Consider the following 15,266-nt stretch of genomic DNA (forward strand, 5'->3'; position numbering starts at 1 on the left):
AACTTTGTAAGTTGATTCACTGAAATGTTTTTGAATGTAAGGTTGTATCCAGAAATAATGTCTTTCCTTTTCTCTCCTTTGTATAAACACTGAATGTAGCAGGTTCCTTAAAGATTGGAGAGCCTTCTCATGATCTTATCAGTTTGGCAACAACAGTGTTTTCCTGTGTCTCTACATCTAAGCAGGTATAACAAGATTAGAGATGTGTCTTATTAATTATTCACTTAATCTGTAATGAATGTATATAATTTAAGACCAAAGGAATCAGGGGCATTAACAAACTATAAAAGAGAAATAGTAAAAATGAAAAAAGAAAGCCTCTAAAATGTGATCTATTGGGATTTTTTAAAAAAGTTTATTTATTAAATCTAATCAGGCTACCAAAATTTAACAGGTATTCATTCAGTCCATTTGGAAAACCATAGGACTGGTTCCATATTTCCCAAGCAAGCAAAGATAATAAATCTTTTAGTATATTTCATAGTGGTGGGTGAATATGGTCAGCTGTAGAAAACATTCCTGCAACATTTTACAAATGAGAAGTGTGACCCTGAGGAATGAAAATACATTTATTGTAGCAGCATGCCTGCAGTTTGTGGTAAATTCTTATTGAAAACAAAGAATCAGCATCAGCAAAACCAAGATGACTTGGACTTTCTTGTACTGAAAGCTCTACTACAGAATAATGCCACTATTCATCTAAATTCATCTAATTTATTATAGTATTTTCAGTCAAAAAATCTTGCCTATGAGGTGATCGTACATTTAGATAGTGTAATTTGTCTTTTTTTTTTCTTCATTGATCACTGAATTTAAACTATTATGGTTCTTCTGCTCCTTCCCACAAATCTCTGTACCTTGTCTGCTTGATGGAAGGAAGAAAAATTGTCCCTTAAACAGCAGAGAATCCACTGATTATGAAGTTATGTGATATATAGATGATCCAGTCTAAGATCTTGATACCACATAGCAAAAGTGTCAAAAAGGTCTTCATTTATTTGTTTTACAATATTTTTCTTTACTTTTCCTTTTTTTTTTTTTTTCTTTTCTTTTCCTGATACAAACACCCATGAAATCTTATGCTGACGCACAAAGAAGCGCACAGATACTGTGCAAATAGTGGGCATAAGTTTCGTGTACTTGAGGCAGTAGTTCAAAACTAGCATAAATTACAGTGAATTTGTACTTAAAGTAATGGTCCTTAATAACACGGTACATACATGCTCTTTTGCCTTATTAACTGTGTTATTTAGAAGGTTAACTGAATGGAGTTTTAAATTTGTTAATTATTCTCTTCATAAGATATATAGGCCAACAACCTGTGGAAGTACTCTGTCGATACAAAATAATACCTACTGATTTTGACCTCCTGCAAATATATACAGTACTCCAATAAAAAAATTCCCAAGGATAATGTAACAGTTAAATTACATTACAGTTTTCCAAAAATTTATTGACTATTCGAATGTTTCAGTGACTGTTAATTTCCTTGTTTCTCCCTTGTATTTTTCATCTCATTATTATCTTGGTATGACTTTTAAAAGCTTGCCAATAAAGAAGGAAATAATAATAATACTAACAAGCTTCTAAAAGCACATGTATTGTCAGCAGAAGAAAATTTGGGTGACTAGAAACTACTTTAATAAAATATTTCTTAAGCTTTCAAAATGTTGCCACTCCTTATCATACAGATAAATATGACAATGGTTATTTACTTACTTTGAAAACTTTTAATAGTGTTTATGTACAGCACATGCAGATCTGTTTCTACAATCGTGTTCTTCTTTTTTCTCTTTAATTTCCAGAATATCCTCCCTGACAAAGAAATACTTTTTGATGTCCTCACCTTTTTGTGGCAGAAGTGTAAAACAGGACTTCAGTCAAACCAGATGAATGGAAGTGGCTACTTTAAATATAACCACAAACACAAAGCTTCCAAAGTACTCCTTTATTATAATGTGTTTCTCTTAATACAAATGTCATCTGTTATAGTGAAGCCAAGAAAAAATACTAGTCTCCAGACTAAGTGCATTTTCTTATGGTAAAATGCAGATAATTCACATTCAGAGAATGTGAATTGTACGTACACTCAGAACAAACTGTGCTCTCATATGCCATATCCAAATATCTCAGCCTTTTCCCAGTAAAGTAACCCTCTGTCTGGCAGTAGGCCAGTCGATTTCTATAAAAATTATTGATAGATTCACCAGAAGGGAGCTTACAGTTAATGTCCCATACATGTACAACAGAAACACTGAGGTATCTTTTACGCTGGTTAAGTGGGAAGATATGGAGATAACTAAGTGGCAGATGATCATATTTGCTGCAAGGCTTACTATACTATGACCAAGTATGAATGTTCATAGTATTTTCCCTTTCTAGAATAATAATAAGTAATAACTTTCTAATGTTTTAGTGGCTTGCATCTTGGTCTGGTAGCACTAAAGAATAAATGTCGACTACCAGTTGTGTTCAGATTTATGAATGTCTTTAAACAATGTTGAGTGCAAAACCCTACCTGCCTCTAATATATAAATATCTTAAAAATGTTTTAATTCTATCTTGATCCTATTTTTATTCCCTACTTTTTTAGTGGGTTCGTGTACTTTGGATAATAAACAAAGTAATTTTGCAAAGTGATGTAGCAGACACTGATGCTGTAATGGTAGCGGAGATAACCTTATGTCTGACTGCAATACTGGAAAATATGGCTGATTCCGCAAGTAAATCTAAGAAAAATGCAGGTAAAGCTTTCAACAGAAAAGTGATTGTTTAGAACAGTATGATGCAGTTTTGTAAATGCAGCTTCGTGAACAGCTCTATCTGAGAGCGAAGGAGCTGCTTCCCCTTGTTAGGAAAGGAAGACGTAATTCTCATTATTGTAAAGATGTGACCTTACATGTTTAGAAATCGAAAAGTTCTATGTTCATTAAAAAACTGTTGTGAATTAAATAAAAATAGATTTGGATTGATTTAAAGCTAAAATGCCAATGTGGATCATAACATAGTGAGAGGAGGTGTGGAATGAGTCCAATTTTCATTGCTTGGATTTAATATTACTATGAAATATGGGGCATACTGAAAAATACTACTTTATTCAATAATCATATACTAAATTGTTATAATTGCATGTAGGTAACAGTGGTGTTTAAACTCTCAAAACCTATTCAAGAAACAGTATAATTAATGGTCAAGTATAGAAGAACTGAATTGCCAAGCTCTTAAATTAGTGGTAAATTTAATCCAACAGTACTTAAGTTGAGCTTTTTCATTTTTACTTTCTGATTTTTTTTTTTTTTCTATAATAAAAGGAAAAAGAAGTGTAATTCTCTCTGAAGATGAAACCTGTGACATTCCTGAAATATCAATGGTAATGTCTAATATATTTTCTCTAGTACAATGTTTTTGAATAGCATAAGAACACTTATTTCCACTAGTATCATCTTTATAACATTTTATCTTAAATTTTATAAAGTTGAAACGATTCATGCAATGATACTATTGAAGAGGAAGAATAAGCAAAGATTTTTAAAAATGAAGTAAAATTCATAAATGTTTGTGTCATCTTTTATAATAAACAGTAATATGAATGAAATTTTGTTTGAAATGTTTTTAGCAGCATGATCATCTTGATTTCCACTCTCTCATGCCAATGCTTATAACCTGCTTTTAAATGTTTAATAACACTTAGTAACATCACACAGTTTTTATGTTATTTGGGGAAATACTTAGAGTTGTGCTTTTGTTTGTTTTGTAAGACTGGTGTGGAGCACATGGAACATCCATGTTCTGTTCAGTCTTTTCAGTGCTCAGCACTGTGCTGGGATGTCAAACCAAAAGGCCAAAATTTCTTAATAAAACACAGTAAAAGAACCGGTATGAGGATTCAGAAATTTTATCAGTATTGTGTCTTAATGCATCACACACAGAGAATCTTCAGTGCAGTGACAGTCAGCTTAAAACTGTTTGTTTCTGAAATGGCAATGTTTTCTTAATAGCTAATGAAACTTTATGAAATGACTTCTGAAAATGTCGTTTGTAAACTCAGTTCTCTAAGTTCAGTTTTATTCTGCTCTGAAATGGATTCTGTGATATAGCAAATTTCTTTTTAAGAGCTTAGGGAAAATTCTAAATTAATTAAAGTTTTGTGTTCATCTCAGAGAAGTCCTACAGAACAACTGCAGCTTGCTTATGAAAATCTTGAAAAAACAATTAATGAAATGAACAAATCTCGCTCAATGACCTTTCTACCAGATGGAAAGTCAATATTTGACAACTGCTGTACAAAGGTAAATCCTACACAAAGCTGTATTGCAACTAAGTATAGAAATAATATATGGGACTTTTTTTGTCACAAAACTCGTATTTTCTACTTAGAAATCTTTGCATTATCAAATGAACTTCATCTTCTGGTCTCCTGTAAGATGAGGTAGAAAGAATAAATCATTGTGTGGGAGGCATAACATTTTCTCATTCAACAATAAACTACAAACTCTTCTAGGTTTTGCTGTTTTTGTTTGGAGTCATATAATTTGTAACTTTCTCCTATATTGCAGAAAAATAAATCATTTTCATCTGTATTGTTTGCAGATATTCATTACTAAAAGTAATTTTGGTTGTGGGAAGAAATCTAGATTTTCTAAATTTTGTCATTCTATGCCAACTCAATCTTTGTTTCATGATGTGAAACTATGAAAATAAACCAAAATCTTTTACATTTTCCTGTTTATTATTAACCCTATATCCTATTGATTATTAGTTTTTGCATATTCCTTATCCATTATCCATGCTCTTCTCCGTCTAGACATTGTCCTTGTGTGCTTTCTTTTATGATTGCATGCTACAGCTATGAATAATTTCAAAGTGTTTGTTAGCTTACTGAAATAACAGTATAAACATCAATATAAATGTAGAAAAACATTTGAAATAAGCTTGTGTTTGCTTATTTAACATTTTCTATTTACTAGGTGGACTCACAGAATTTGAGTTCTGTCTTGGAATGGAGCAGTGATAGGACAAGAACAGGAAATAGTTTTTTAATGGATTTACACTTGGAGCTCATTCAGGCTCAACATCGAATAGCTGTGAAAATTCTTAAACTGACACAAGGTAAGCTGCAGTAAAGCTAAACGATATTCATAGCTTGATTGCTGTCCTCTGTTAATACTTTTTGCAATACTAATAAATAATGGAGTATCTGCTTTCCAAAGAGGAGCCAATATAGGACTATTGGTGTGCCCTATGCTGACAGAAACAGGATACCTTATTTGTAAGAATTTCAGTTTACCACATGTTTATCTCTAATCCATAGTCAGCTGAAGGCAGTTAAACTTTGCTAGCATCTACTAGATCTGATTCCTATAGAGGATTTTTTTTTCTGTTTGTTTGTTTTGTTTTGTTTTTTCCAGTTACAATATATTTTCAGTTACAGTGTCAATAACTGTGCAGGTGTTCTTTTTCCTGCAACATAGAAAATTTTCTCTGGAGGATTATACTTGGGTACTTTCATAGAATTGTGGAATAATAGAATCACAGGATGGCTCAGGTTGGAAGAGACATTTAAAGATCATCCAGTTCCAACTCCTGGCCATGGGCAGGGCTGCCACTCACCAGATCAAGCTTCCCAGGGTCCCATCCAACCTGGCCTTGAACACCTCCAGTAATGTGGCATCCACAGCTTATCTGGCAGCATGTGCCAGTGCCTCACCACCCTCTGAGTAAAGAATTTACTCCAAGAATTTAACCTAATTTTCTCCTCTTTTTGTTTAAAGCCCCCCCCCTCCCCCCCCAACCTCCCCTCCATCCTATTACTGTCTGCCTGTTTGAAAGGTCAATTTCTCTCCTTCTTATAAGCTCCCCTCAAGTAATGAAGGTTGCAATGGGATCTCTTCAGATCCTCCTGCCAACTGCCTCCTGCAAATAGTGTTACTTTGTCTTCCATTCCTGTATTTTTGTTTGTTTGTTTGTTTGTTTGAAGTTATTATTAACTTGAGTTCCTGTGTGAACTGTACTCCACAATCAGACAAGATCCCTCTTTGTGTGATATTGGCATAACTACTCAAGTTGCCAGAGTATATGGGAGGGACAGGGTTACTGGCATGGTCTTTCCAATAAGTTCTCCTTGATCCAACATAAAGAGCACATGGTGAAACAGAGCCTTTCTACAGAGCTATGTGTTAACCCTTCTTACTGAAATCTTTTCAATGGTACTATCAGAATGAATTACTCAGGATTTGCTTCCCATATAGGTGTTCCAAAGAGTGGCAGAAGTCTTAAGTCTAGGAAGTATCATGTGAAGAATACTGAAGATTCCCATTATTTAACAGGTAAGGCCTATTCATTAAGATTTTAGGAGTATAATAAATGATTACTGCTGTTTTACAAACGCCTTAAAATATCTGTTTTACAGAGGCAGATATAATGGGAAAAATAAAGAAGAATAAGCTATCCAGAGCAATCTTTTTGATGGAAAAAGCTGTACAGGTGTTCCCTAAAGACTTAAGTACTTCTTCCCAAAGGCAGCTACTGAAGGTAGTATCACCTGCAATATCACAATTTTCCATGTTCTGTAAAATTAAGGCTTGAATTACTTCTTTTTACAAACAGAAGAAAAATTGAAGGAACTCTAAGATCAATTAGTGTTTTTGGCAACTTTTGTTGCCACATTTTCCTTGAGAAACTTCATCATGGTGAAGAAATAAAGAGACTTAAACTAGGAGAGAGGATATCTTCAAATTTTGTGCATATGTGCAGGTTACAGGAAACCTGAAAGGGATGACTTTTATTTCTACACCTAATTACCTAGGTTTTGCCATTTTCTACACTTCCTCACCTATGCCTTGCCAAAATGTAATGAAGGTTTCTTCTTCCCACTGCAACCTTCAATATTCGTATTTTCTGAAAAATCTGGAAATTGTTTTTTTTTAGATTACTGTGTCTGGTGATGATGACATTAGTTTTATTTAAACTTAATAAAAAAACATTTTAGAATTTAGAGGTTTGGGAATTTATGGAGGTTAAAGGTGGACTGTGCATGGGTTCCCTTCAAAGTCTTCTGAAATCAGTGGAAGTCTTTCCACTGTGTGACCTTAGTGACTTTTTTAACCTGTATCTATCCATGAAAATAGACTATTCATCAGTAGGGCACAAAATTTGTCCATAGCCTGTAGAAGGCATATCTGAAATATTCAGTTATATAATACATGAAGAAGTATATTAAACAAGAAGTTACAAGAAAGTGTTTTTCTTTCAAGTGCTACAAGTTTAGAAGCATGATAATGTTGGTGTGCCTCCGGTGGCGCAGCGGTAGAATTCCCGTTTGCAACACCAGGGGGCCCGGGTTCGAATCCCCCCCTGTGGAGCAGGGGGTAGAAGTGCCGCTCTGCTACACAGAGGGCTCGAATCCCGGGAGTTGGACTCGATGATCTCTAAGGTCCCTTCCAACTCGCACAATACTATGATACTATGATACTATGATAATTAAAACATGCTAAATTGATTTGAGTGCAAAAACTGCATCAGAAAAGGCACACTAAAGTTAGCAAGAATATCAGATATATCAATATGTTATGAAAGTTGTAACTGTTGCCACCAATGAAGACTTCAAAGCAATTCCCGAGAAATGTATGGTTATCCCAAATAAATGTTTGTATAGGCCTTATGTTGACCTTCCCTATATTTTTGTTCTGTGCACTCTTTACAGAGAAGGGAGTAGGTAAGATTATACATTTGCATCTGGTTACCAGAAAATGCCAGGTTAATTTTGGACAAATTTAACATGGCGATTTTAGATATTTTTACTGTGATGTACTCTATTCCTTTTCCTTCTTGAGGTAGAGAATACTCGCTTCACAAACAGCAAATTTATGTGTTTGTTTCTATGCTTCTGTGTAGACATTATTGCCTTTTTATAGTGGAATATCCAAGAGCTTTACATAGAATCACCTGTATCTTTTGATGTTTTTAACAATAAGATACGAATCCTTACTTATATAGCAAAATAGAAAAACATTCTTTCTGCTGTTTATTTATTGTGAAAACATAGATAAACCTCTTACTATTTATCAGACCACTGGACAGGAATGGAGACTTCTGAGTAGTATGAGTATGCTCATCCACATCACACTGTTTAACTACTTAAATTGCTATGCCTCTTTTATTTTGTTTGATTCCCTCTCTTGTTTCATCCTTCCTTTCTGTCCTCTATGGCTACTTGGATACACTAACAGTTCCTGTTGTCCAGCTCTAAACTGAATAAACGTGATCAAGCTCCTGCTAGGGGGCAGGTCTGTGCCAGAACCTTCCTCAATCATAAGATTATTCTTTCTCCTCTTGTAGCACTGCCACACTGATTGCCTCCTGTTCTTCAGTTAATGATGTAGAGGTCATGCAGGGCCTCTTGCAGTCCTAGTCCTATCTTTATTCACGCTGGGGTAGCGTGGATTGCCCTGATAAGAATTATGTCCTCAGGGAAGAATGATTCTATGATCCTTTTAATTAAAATTTCTATCATAGTACAGTTTGCCATAAAGAAGTATTATTTTTAAGCAAGCAATGGAGTTCTTCCAGAAGTTGACTGGATTTGTGATTTCTTGTTTATGTTATATTCTTCCTTAGACATTTCCCACTAGGGTTGAAATCTGAAAGTGGAGGGAGTGGGTAGAAATAAGGGGACTGAGCTGTGCTTCCCCTGGGGAAAAGGATTTGAGGATGCTGGTGGGCTGAAGACCCAATATAAGCTGTCAGTGTGTGCTTGCAGCCCAGGTGGCCAACTGTATCCTGGATTGCATCAATAGAAGCATAACCGTTAGTTCGAGGGAGGTGATTCTGCCCCTCTACTCTGCTCTTATGAGAACCCACCTGCAATTTTGCACCCAGTTCTGGGGCACCCAATGCAAGTAGGCCATTGAGCTGTTGGAACAGGTCCAGAGGAGAGCCACAAAGATAGTCAGAGGGCTGGAGCACCTCCCCTATGAGGAGATCTAGGGCTCTTCAGCCTAGAGAAGAGAAAGCTCTGCAGGGAACTTGTAGTGGCCTTCCAGTACCTGAAGAGGTCCTACAGGCAAGCTGAGGAGAGACTTTTTATAAGGCCAGGTAGTGACAGGATGAGGGGAAATGGTTTTAAACTGGAAGAGTTAGATTAGATATTAGGAAGAAACTCTTAACTGTGAGGGAGGTGAGACACTGGAACAGGTTGCCCAGTGAGTTTGTGGATGCTACATCTGTGGAAGCATTTGAGGTCAGACTGGATGGGGCTTTGAGCAACCTGGTCTGGAGGGAGGTGTCCCTGCCTGTAGCAGAAGGGTTGGAACTAGGTGATGTTAATGGTTCCTTCCAACCCAAACCATTCCGTGGTTCTATGTAATCTGATTAAGACTGTATTAAATTTTAACTTTCCATTTTGCTATAAGTTTAGTTTTTTTGATCATTTTGTGGAGATGAGGTACAAGATGAAGTTGACCAGTAGCACTATGGCTGTTCTTATAACTTTATCAGTGTCTGAGAACAGAAGTGAGGAACTGTTAAGGTGCAAGTTTATAGGACAATGACTGAATTATCAGTAACTTGGGATTTTCTTTGTCAGTTCATCATCCAGAGTCAATTCAGCCTGAACTTTTTGTCCAGTGTATGGACAGTGCTATAAATGTGTGAATAAAAACTCTAAGATGTTGCATTTCTCCCAAAGAAATGTAATTTGTCCAAGACTTCCTTGATTTCTTCATCTCTGGGAGCTGGCCTTTTTGATTTTGTTTTGCATTGAACAGATACTAACAAGTAAAGATATAAATGTAGCAAGTTCTTAATATTAATTTTTTAAGCAATATTTCTTTTACTGTGATGATACAAAGTAAAGAAATCTACCAGTTTGGCATTTGGTTCAGTTGGGAAAAAATGTACCCTGTAAGCCATGTAATTGCTTTATGTGGGAGGTCCACGCATTTCTGAACTAATGCTAATAGACTATGATGGCAATTATGACCATCAGTCAGATTTCAGCTATCTCCGGCTAAACAAGAGGACTGGAATAGCCCTAATTATTTCATGACCGCATCCTCCCTTTTCATTATTTCTTTTCTTTCTAGAAGGTGAGTCTTCAAAAATGCCACAGGTAGGTCCTCAGCTCTCTCCTAAAGAAAAGTTGTTTATCTTTTTTCATATCTTGGAGCTAATCACTCTTCACCTTAAACTGCTAATCATTAGTTGTAACTGACTTTCTTTCTGTAGATTCTTTCAAAATTGGAGATGCCTCATCCCTGCCTCTTTCAGACATAACTCTGCATTCACTTTATTGTACAGTGTAAAATTAATCTGCGTATGTAAGGCATGCACAACATACCATTCATACTAATTTAAGACCTAAGAGAATGTGCAAGTCTGAAAAAACTTCTCTATGTAGCAGTGATTTTTTTTTTTTCTGATAAGATTTCTTCTGAAAACAATTTATTACATTTGCTGACTGTTGTTTTAACAATGTTTGCCTTTTGTTTTAATTTAAATCATAGGAGGCACTAACTTTAATTGAACAAGTTGAAGCTGAACAAAATGCATTGTATCACAGTCTCAAAGAATTTATGAGCAGCAAGAAAAAAAGCAAGATTCCTCCTCCTCCTCTATTACTTTCTAGATCGCATTGCTCCATGACATTTAAACCAGCCTCATTCTCCTCAGATGTTCAGGTAATGTTTTTCATAATGACTGTGGAAGAAATATATTAAATAATGCATGAGAGAAAAAGTTGTTTCAGCAGTGCTACACCATCACAGTTTTCTCTGTTAGTCTCAAGAAGATTATGTTACCCTGGCTTAATTAAGTATGCATTTTTTTATATCCTGTGACTCAGTCATGACTCACTGTTTTGATCTTCACATTTACATTGAACTTTCTTTATCTCACATATAATCTTCGGTTTTTCTGCTTTATAATTCTCATTTATTATAATTGTCAGAAGTTCAGTCTTTTTCTGGGGATTGACATATGCCTAATCACTCTCTGAAGAGAAGGAAGACTGTTGTATCATGTGTTGCAAGGAAGTATCACAGTCAAAGCTCTGTTAATAAAGTGCTAATGTGCTATAACTCAGGTAGAAAATCTTCCTCCTATCATATGTGTAGAGTCAAACCAACTCAAACCAGAAGGTATCTTTGGAGAGTTCTTTAGTCCAAACTTTTGCTCAAAAGTGAGTCAGCTGTGAAATTAGACCATGTTGCTGGGCTTTGTCAAGTCCATTCTGAACATCTCTATGAATGGACACTGCACAACTTCTGTGGTCAGCCTGTTCATGGGGACATTTTTTTCCTTATGATAAACTCTCTTGCTTCAATTTAGGACTGTTGTTTTTCATTATCTTACTGTGCACTACTGTGAAAAGCCTGACTACATCTTCTTAACCTTCTTGCAAGCATTCAGTGACTCCTGATAGATCCACTGAGGCCATCTCTTCTCTGGGCTGAATAAGGCCAGCTCTCCCAGACTCTTCCGGCAGGGCTAACTTTCTATCTCTCAGCCATCTTGCTGGCCCTCTGCTGTAATCACCGAAGTTAGTTTTTTAACATCTTTCTTACTAGAATGGTGGGGGCAGGAGGGAAATGTAGTCTAACAAGTTCTACGGGAAAAGAGATAATCTTTTTCCTTAATTTCCTAATTCTATTTCTATTAAGATAGTCCAATATGATTTTATACTGCTTTCAGGCCAAGGCACACCTCTGATTCATGTTCAGCTTTTTTGTCCAGCACAACCTCCAGATCCTTTTCAGAAAAGCTGTTCTTCAACATGCCAGTCCATTTCCTATATTCTTGCAAGAGATTCTTCCTCAGTGCAAGACTTTGTGTTGTTTTTAAATTTCATGAGGTTCTTCTTGGTCCATTGATTTGGGAGCTCTATGCCAACCCTACCCTCAAGTTTCAAGGTATCAACTATTTCCCTCACTTTTGGCATCATCTGCAAACTTTCTGATTCTTCTCAGGTCATTGCTAAACATATGAAGTGCTCTGATTGCTAATATATTTTGAGTATGGATGCTTAACAACCACTCCAAGTCTGATCTTCAACTGTTATTTTACCCATTTATCTTTCTGACCCATGTCATCCTACTTCATCATAAGAATAATAGAAGACTGCTGAAAGCCTTGCTAAGGTCCTGGTAAAGGCCAACTATTCATCTTGGCTCCTCCATCTCACCTGTAAATCCAGCCATTTTGTCCTAGAGAACAGTCATGGTGGTCTACAATGATTTGCCCTTTGTAAATTTGTGCTGGCTGTTCTGAATCATGCTGTTCTCCTTCATATGCCCAGAATGCCCAAACAGGGTAAGATATGGAAATTCCACTAGTTGCAGTTTTTCCGAAAGAGAAATTTTCATAGTGATTTTGCAAGCTATTGTAAAATAATAGCATGCTTTGTAACATGTATAGAACCAATAGAAAACTAAATTGTAATACAAAGGATGATTTTGTGAACAGTTGTTTTAAAACTTGCAATTTAATTGCTGCTTGGTTAGCAAATTTCAAACAAAACGATTAGGAAAAAGTCTTTCATTTTTATTCCTAATGCACATAAAATTAAAAATAGATACTCCTTAAGGTCTTGGTGTTCTTTGTTAGTAACTGTTTAAGCTTTTATTTTGATACAGGGCATTGAATATAATGCAGTGGGCCACTAGATGGTGCTATGCGATTATTATTCTTATAATTTGAGCTAGAATATAATTCTAGGATTATTATTATTTTTCCTAAAGATATGTAGCTGTTAAGCAAACATGAAAAGCAGGTTTTTTAATGACAAACTTATTAATTGAAAATAGACACCTAGTATTAAGTGAAACATATATAGTTCTTGTACCGGAAATCCAAGTATCTCTACTTGTTTTCTGAAAATAATTTCCTCTACTTCAATATGAAATTTTGAAAACACAGTCAGGATTTGATACAAGACAAATTGCATGTAACACAAGAAAAATGAATGTTCCAATTGTTCAGAAATTTCTTATGTTGATAAATGATCTCATCTGTCCCACCTGAGATCTACTGAGAACAAATTGATTTAGTACAACTTAATAGAAGTTTGCTGTAAAAGAAGTTACTGTAATCCATCTGCCCAGTTCTGCGGAGCTGCATCAAAATGATAATGTTTGATTTCAATGGGCATGTCTGATCAAGGTATACATGCTCACATTCTCTCTTGATTAAATATATTGTAGAACTTATACTGATATACCAAATGAGATTATCAGAAACTCGATGGCATGAAAAAAGCATTTATTTCAATAGAAATTAAGAACACGGACATTTTTGAAAATATTACTAGGTTTGTGCATGCATTTCTATTGCCTTCTTGTAAGGATTTTTCCTCAAGTGATTAGCTGAATCAGAATGATGTCAATTTTAGAAGAAAACCGTTGCAAAAATGAAATAAGGGATCTTTTTAATTTACATCAGCAAGATGACTTACTGAGTTTATACTTTGGGATGTGTTTGAGGTATAGGATAGGACAAGGTAGGAGACAGAAAAATGGAGTTATCTGCTTTCATCATCACTATAGTATACTTGTTTTTAAAACAGCTCATTCTGTCCCCATTTTCTTTAAAGGTTGCATGGTACAGTATTTTGGGCTGTGTAGCAGAAGAAAATAATCAGAAAGTAAGATTAAATAACAACAAACTTCCAAATGCTGGAGAAGAGGTAAGACAGAGCTAAAATCCATTCAGGTCATCCTCTAATCCTTAAAAACCAACTAACCAACCAACTAAGATAGCAAACAAACAAAAACTACAAGAAAAAAGACCACTCCACATGCATCTGTTATAAGTGTATGTATTTATGTCTTTTTAAAATTAGGTAACGAGCCAAGTCTTTGACTAACAGTTCAATTTTTTTTATGATACTGAAACTTTGCTAGGTGGAAGGCATGATATATTCTGGAAACCTTTGTTGAATAAGGAATTAAATGTTTTCAAGGGCTTCGTGTTAAAGAATTCTCTGTCATTTCTATAATAACTTTTTTTTTTTTTTGGGGGGGGGAGAGTGCATGTGTGTGTTTTGTTTTCTTTGAGAGAGAGATAAGAATTAGAAAAGCAAATGAATGTTTACGATGTATTTATAGTGTACCTTGGATATTGTTCTGTTTACAGGAAGTCAGAAAAAGATAAATATAAAATTCTAACATGTTGGTTAATTTTCTAACATCTCTCAGTTATTTCTCCATAGTAAGAACATGTGTTTCTTATTTCTGGCAACAAGGTAATATAACTCCTTCAATAATCCATGTATTGAGACATGGTTGACTTCTATGTTCATGTGTTTAGAGAACTTGAGCCATCCTCTGCCCTTATCTATTTTACGTATGTGGCATGTAAGGAGGGGAGCCACATGCATTTTTGCTGGAAGCACAGCACAGGTCAAGAACATCTCTGCAAGCATGCACACTCACAGTGTAACTCTGGAAAACTATATGTAGTTTATATAGAGAGATATGTAATTTTTATATTTAGCAATCTCTTGGAAAAAGGGCCTTTGTAATTAACTTCTACTTTTAGGTTATGTTGTTTGTACAACCAAATTGCATTTCATAGAGAATTGATACTTTGCCTACTCTCATTTCATTGTTTTCTCATTGTTTTCAAGAGTTCAGTATGGTGTAGAAATTATGTGCTGATTTTGGTTGTATCCAAGAACATTAAATAAATTATTTAAGGACAAAAGCGTAGAGTTTTGTTTTTGACATTCTCTGAGGATGTAACCAGGAAATATTTTTATTCATAGATACCAGCTGATGGAAAAAGCCTACTGGAAATAGAAGGCTTAGATCCCAATGAGGAATACATATTTGCTGTTGCAGCATATTCTTCTGATGGAAAACTTATTGGCAATGCTACTGGGGAAACAACTAGGCCAATCCTTGCATATCCACCGCTTAATGTTACTGTTGTTCGAGCTTATCTAACTCAGGTGGGGTTAGAATTTTGGTAATAAGCTTTAACATGGTTGTAGTTACTGTTTTTTCTTTGGTAACTCTAAGATTTCTAGCCATAACTCAATACTCTCCTCCCAAAAGCAGAAAACAGAATTTCAACATTCTGCAGTAGTAACAAAGGTAAAATGAGTCTAGATGAAATAATTTATATATAATATATAATATATGTTAAGTATTCCACAAAGGAATATTAAAACCTTGGTTAACAGCCAAGAAACTTTTTTGCCTTCCCTGATGCTACTTCTGCAGAGAAACTATTATTAGCCTAATCAGATGGCTACTACATTTATTTTATTC

The 15,266-nt window shown here is 35.1% G+C and overlaps 1 protein-coding gene across 1 annotated transcript in view; it reads left to right on the plus strand.

The window, feature by feature from the left end:
- Positions 1-15,266, plus strand: part of CFAP54 (cilia and flagella associated protein 54) — a 102,336-nt gene that overhangs the window by 23,704 nt on the left and 63,366 nt on the right. Inside the window, exons 13-23 of the mRNA XM_072348191.1 lie at positions 103-185; positions 1,806-1,940; positions 2,594-2,744; positions 3,312-3,370; positions 4,161-4,289; positions 4,968-5,109; positions 6,249-6,326; positions 6,410-6,531; positions 10,503-10,676; positions 13,586-13,678; positions 14,759-14,944. Of these exons, the coding sequence (XP_072204292.1) occupies positions 103-185; positions 1,806-1,940; positions 2,594-2,744; positions 3,312-3,370; positions 4,161-4,289; positions 4,968-5,109; positions 6,249-6,326; positions 6,410-6,531; positions 10,503-10,676; positions 13,586-13,678; positions 14,759-14,944 (1,352 nt within the window). The remainder of the gene's footprint in view (positions 1-102; positions 186-1,805; positions 1,941-2,593; positions 2,745-3,311; positions 3,371-4,160; positions 4,290-4,967; positions 5,110-6,248; positions 6,327-6,409; positions 6,532-10,502; positions 10,677-13,585; positions 13,679-14,758; positions 14,945-15,266) is intronic.

The sequence above is a fragment of the Excalfactoria chinensis genome, chromosome 1 (assembly GCF_039878825.1).
Source record: "Excalfactoria chinensis isolate bCotChi1 chromosome 1, bCotChi1.hap2, whole genome shotgun sequence".
In the NCBI taxonomy this organism is placed as follows: Eukaryota; Metazoa; Chordata; class Aves; order Galliformes; family Phasianidae; genus Excalfactoria; species Excalfactoria chinensis.